Here is a 5,382-nt window from a genome sequence, read left to right on the forward strand (position 1 = left end):
CCCAGGTTCCCTCATTAAACATGATTAAATAAAATATTTGTTGTGTATTCATTTGTCATCAGTGTGAGAATCATGGTTTTTCCTTTTTTTCACAATTATCCTATCACACACCCAGTTGTTCTCAGGTGCCTCAGCCTGGCATTCTAGCTCCCGATTTTGCTGCTGTCTGGGCCTTTGCATACTTTTCCCCTTTCCTGGAACACCATTCTTTCAAACTCCCCAGACAAGGTCCGTGCCCCATCCTCTGGCCTTGCCTGGCCCTAGTTAACATCCTCTGGCTCAACCCATAGTACCCAGTGTGGGGTCAGCAAAAAGGAGGGAGATAGGGATGTTTGTTGAATTGATAAATACATTTTCTGCTGGATGAACTTCTAGTCACTCTTCAAAACCCCAGCCCCAATGTCCCCCATCCCTATGAAGAACCTTCTCTCTTCTGGGCTCCTCTAGCTCTGGTGCCTCCCCCTCTGGCCCATTTCCCCCCCCCCCCGCCGCAATGGGGCTAGGGATATCTGGCTGGCTCTGCAACCCCTGGACAGGTGGCTTCACAGGGGCCCCAGGATTGCACAGATCTGGAAGAAGGGGGTTTTCCGTCTTATCAAATGAATCACAACATCTCAAAGTGTTTATTAAACAAGTTTCAATGTAGCACCATTCTCAGTGGGCAAGATTCTTGACCTTGGGGCAGAATTTTGAGTCTGGGCTTTGTGGAACGTGTAGACATCATCTGGATGATGAGTAGTGGTTGCTGAGAGTCAGGGATCAGAAAATGAGGGCAGGTGGGATCTTGCTCTTCCTGTATTAGCTCTCTCTCAGGGCACCAGCTGTCACTTGAAGCAGACTTCCTTGTGGGAACTGGCCAAGATTTGGCAGACATCCGGCTTCTCACCCTGGAGGAGATAGCCATGAGTTGGGGTCCTGAAAGGAGACCTTATCCCCACCAGCTGGATCCCTCTGTTCCCTGTCCAGCTTACCTCGTACAACTGGCAGACGAGGCGTAAGAGCTGGTCCTTCTCTGTCATAGGTTTCTGCACAAGCATGACGGGAGGTCACAAGTCCCACCCACCCCAATCAACCCATGCTCAGCCCAGAAGGGGCTGCAAATGGTCCCAAGTGTGGCCCCAGACTGCTGCTCCCAGACCATTGGGCACATCCATCACCCAGGACCCTGCCTGGAGGATGACCTGAGGGCTGCAATAGTTCTTACCCCATTGACGACGACCCAGGGCACATATTCATGGGGTGGCTTCAGAGCATCTGTGAGTTGGGCATTAATGTGTAAGAGCTGCATGCCACGGTCCCCCATTGCACACTCCATGATAGAGTCTGGGGATACTTTTGGAGCATAGATCTGTAGGCACTGAGGGCAGAGGGGGAGCTGGTCAGTTGGGGCGTTGCCTCAGGTTCCTCCCTGTTATCTCCCCAACAGGAACTCCCAACCAGCACTGCCTGCCCCTCCAAGCCATTTCTGTTTCCTCACAGGGGACAGTTGGACTCACAGGGGTACAGCAAAGCCCATAAACATCAGGTGCTTAATACATGCCTGAGAGCAGGGGCTCAGGCTGCTCCTGTTTCCAATAAGACCAGACCTGACCCCTAGAGTATTTCGGTTTCCTCAGAGCATCCGTACATGTTGTTCCCTCTGTCAGGAACACTTTTCCTCCTCCTTCCCCTGAGTCTCCTGAGTGTTCCTTCCTCCTTTGCACTCCTCCAGCCACACTATGACTCTGTAGAGCTGGAGGTGTCTCAGGGTGGCTCAGGTCTCTTGGGCAGCCCAGATGTTTGATGAATGAATAAGCAATTGGGGCAGATGAGTCACTCCTTTGGGAGTTCTTTTTCATAATCCTCCAGGGAGGTAGGGGGGCCCCATACCCTAGAGAAGGATCATCATCTGGGTCCCTCCACATTCCTATTCATTCAAGCTCAGAGGCACCTGGTCCAGGAAGCCCTCTCTGACCAACCCACGTCCCCGGAAGATCTTTGTTCTTTTGATTCAGAGATTGAAACTTTGAGAGGGGAGGCAGTTTTCCTGGGGCTACTCAGAGAGTGGCAGTTGGGGGCCAGGACTTGAACCTGGGTTTGTCTGGATGTAGGGAGGCCAGGGTCCCCCAACTCAGGTGGAAGGAGGGGCATTGCTCACTGGTTCCAGATTTTTCTCCATGTCATCCAGTTCCTCTATGCAGACAATGGTCAGAAAGGCCATGTTCTTCTCCAGCTTGTCCAAAAGGCAGGCCTGGGGGTGGCGATGGGAGGGGGAGGACATGAGGGGGGGACCTGAGTACCCCAAGACCACTCTGGGATTAATCATGGGTGTCCATAAATAAAACAGAGACAGGGAAATTCCCCTTGTGGCTCAGCGCTAACAAGCCCGACTAGTGTCCATGAGGACATGGTCGGATCCCTGGCCTCGCTCAGTAGGCTAAGGATCAGGCATTGCCATGAGCTTCAGTGTAGCCCACAGATGAGGCTCAGATCTGGCGTTGCTGTGGCTGTGGTGTAGGATGGCAGCTGTAGCTCCGATTCGACCCCTAGCCTGGGAACTTCCATATGCTACTAAGAGTGCGGCCCTAAAAAGACCAACCAACAAACAAATGAACAGACAAAACCAACATAGAGAATGAAGAAGTGATTAAATGGAAGCACACAGGAAAAAGAATGGCGCTTGTGGCAATCCCTTTTTTTTTTTTTTTTTTTTTTACCTTTAGAAAGTGGGGGACCAGGAGGTACTCTGTTCCGTAGAACAAAGGCACCTAGGCTTTAGCCCACATGACTTTTATTAAGGAAGGTGATGAGATTTTTATTAGTGGAATTAAGGAAGGTGGCAAGATTAGTGGGCAGGAACAGGCATAGGCAATATTGATTGAGGTTATCTTTTTAGTGATATCAAAGAGGGTATCCTTAGGACATAAGGCAATCCCTTCTGAGTCTTGATTTCACCTTCCTTATCACCAGTAGACTCCTCAGCCTCTGTGCCCCCCACTCGGGAACTCTGGGGCTGCTCACCTCCACCTTGTTCATCTTGCACTCCTGCTCGCCGTGCTGGCACGTAAATTCCCACCTGCCGCTGACATTTTGTTCCTGAAAGGCAATGGGGTAAATGCTGGCTGCCCCCCACCAGCCCCATCCCCTTCCCCTGGCCGAGTGCCCCCAGTTTCCCTGGTGCCCACACACCTGGGCGTTTCCATAGGGCACCAATGTGACATTGAGGATTTCCCAGACCATCAGCCACGTGGGGAAGAGCTCTCGGACTAGGAAGTACCGGCAGCCGTTGCACAGGGACTCATAGTAGAGGTTCACATTGACAGGTGGAGGGTCAGACTTCCCCACGGGCCTCTGCAGGCATGGCTCACCGGCCTGCGTGGGAGAAAGGGGTGTGAAATCAAACGAAGTCCTGCTTGGTTCTCTTGCAGAAAGAGAGCTGCAAACAGGAAGTGATACACTCCTTCCAGACCTTGCCAGATGGAATCCTGACTTAAAGGCTTCACAGCATCCCTAAATCTTCCTAAATCTCAGTCTGTCTGCAAAATGGATGTGCAGAAGATTCGAAAACAGTAGGCAGTTCATGTATGCACAAGTCTTGCTTTCCTCCAGGTGAGGTGAAACTCCCCACGCGGGGGGACTGCAAGCAGTAAGAATTCAAGGCATGCTCACTTCTGATCCCTGCCGTCAATCCTGCCTTCTGAGCGGTGCGTACCGCGAAAGCATGCTCATTTGTCACTTCATCCCCAGAGCCCTGGCCGGGAGCTGAGCGAGGGTCTATACCTGCGCTGACTCCTTTTTAAATTCTTCCTCTCAGCGGGCTCACTGAACCCCTCCCTAGGCTACTGCAGAGGCGGCGCCTAATAGGTGCTGACTTCCGGCTACAGCTGAGGGGTGGCGGTCGCCCGCGTCTGTGAGCAAGTCGCTCAGACTCCAGGGCATCTGCTTCCTCCGCACCAGAAACACGCGAGCTCCTCCCGGGAGCCCCTGACGAATGCGGGTGGGCGCTTAGGTAATCCGGGCTTCCCCTGGGCTGAAAGAGGAGATTCTGATTCCCGCTCCAGAGGTACACAGTAGGTGCTCAATGCACCCTGGGGTGGGGTGGGGGAATTGCGGGGGGTGGGTGGGGGAACTGCGGGGGGTGGGTGGGGGATAGCTGAGCGACTCAGATTCCAGAAGGAAGCGAAAGAGAAAGGAAAGTGTGGCCAGCGAGGCGGGGTGTTTTTTGGGGGGTCAGTACCGATCCGAGAAGCACCTTCCGGAGCCCGGTCGACTCCGCCGAAGTCTGGGGAGAGGGGAGGAGCCGCCGGCCCCTTACTGGGGCGCCAGTCCCCGCTGTCTCTCCCGCCGAGTAGCCGTCCCTACCTTGCAGGGGGCCGCCCCCTGGAGGAGTGACTGCAGCGGGGACGCCGGCGCTGCCGCGGGGACTTCCAGCAGCAGCAGCAGCAGCAGAGGCAGGAACGGCAGGAGAGGCGACGAGGCCATCACGACAGAGGGGCCAACGTGCGACGGCAGAAGCAGCTGCCCCGGGGAAGAGCCGCCTTTAAGCCGGTGGTGGCCCAGCCCCCCTGCCGAACCCGCCCCCTGGTGCCCACGCCCCTCGGGGGCCCGGGCGGCGTCTCTAAGCATCTCGACTTCTCTCTTTCTTTCCTTCTTTCTCTTTCTCTCTTTCTTCTCTCCTCTCTCTCCCTCTCTGGGTGTACCTTTTCCACCTGAGCTCCATTCTATCCCCACCCCCACCAGGTGCTGGGCCCCCAGTCGCATGGACCATGAGCTGTCCTTCGATCTCCCCCGTCCCTTTCCCGCAATCAGCCCCGACCAGCCGTGTGAGGCTCTGGGCTTGAGCATCTTGAGCAGAGGTGAGGTGGGGACTTAGAGACAGAGACACAGCAAGACCGAGAGTTAGGAGGGCCACTCTGGGCCCAGGGATCCCTCTTGGGGGCGGCCAGGTTGACCTAGCCCCGCCCCGCCTCCCTAGCCCAGAGACCCCGCCTCCCCACCCTGTGCTCTGATGTGGGTGGGGGTGGCTGATCCTCTGCCTGAGAGTGGGCAGGGGCTGCCGCATCCCCTTTCCCTCCCTCTAGCCTGGCCCAGAACCCTTCTTCCCAACTTTCTCCCCCTCCCCCTCTCAGGCTCCCCAGCCCCGAAGCTCCAGACCCTACAGCGTGGTCCCGTGAGGCTGACTCAGGCTTGGCCACAGCTGGGCCAGAAAGCAGAAGCCAGAGCAGGGAGGGGCACCTCCCTTCTCTTGGTCCCCCACTCCTGGCTTGGGGGTGGGAGAGAAAAAAATCTGGCATTTCTTCTTTCTATCCTCCAGGGCTTGGGGAGAGCAGGCCATCCCTCCTTTCAGCCAGCTCCCTTGCTGGAGGAGAAGCCGAGTCGGAGCAGTCATAACTGGAAGCCTGT

The 5,382-nt window shown here is 55.5% G+C and overlaps 1 protein-coding gene across 1 annotated transcript; it reads right to left on the reverse strand.

Moving 5' to 3' along the window:
• Nucleotides 1-592: 592 nt before the first annotated feature.
• IFI30 (IFI30 lysosomal thiol reductase) lies at nucleotides 593-4,475 on the reverse strand. Its single transcript, XM_047776541.1, has 7 exons — nucleotides 4,342-4,475; nucleotides 3,169-3,351; nucleotides 3,001-3,075; nucleotides 2,138-2,230; nucleotides 1,205-1,357; nucleotides 972-1,025; nucleotides 593-887 (listed from the first exon to the last, which is right to left on the reverse strand). The coding sequence occupies exons 1-7, from the start codon at nucleotides 4,459-4,461 to the stop codon at nucleotides 825-827; spliced, it is 741 nt and encodes a 246-aa protein (XP_047632497.1). The 5' UTR covers nucleotides 4,462-4,475; the 3' UTR covers nucleotides 593-824.
• Nucleotides 4,476-5,382: the final 907 nt, after the last annotated feature.

The sequence above is a fragment of the Phacochoerus africanus genome, chromosome 4, assembly GCF_016906955.1.
Source record: "Phacochoerus africanus isolate WHEZ1 chromosome 4, ROS_Pafr_v1, whole genome shotgun sequence".
NCBI lineage: Eukaryota > Metazoa > Chordata > Mammalia > Artiodactyla > Suidae > Phacochoerus > Phacochoerus africanus.

Excerpts from the sequence above, each read along its gene's own strand:
- IFI30 (XM_047776541.1), bottom strand. The coding sequence starts at position 4,461 with ATGGCCTCGTCGCCTCTCCTGCCGTTCCTGCCTCTGCTGCTGCTGCTG. Across the intron at positions 3,352-4,341 it reads AGGGGGCGGCCCCCTGCAAG|GCCGGTGAGCCATGCCTGCA; the intron begins GTAGGGACGGCT and ends TCTCCCACGCAG. Across the intron at positions 1,026-1,204 it reads CCTGGGTCGTCGTCAATGGG|AAACCTATGACAGAGAAGGA; the intron begins GTAAGAACTATT and ends ATGCTTGTGCAG.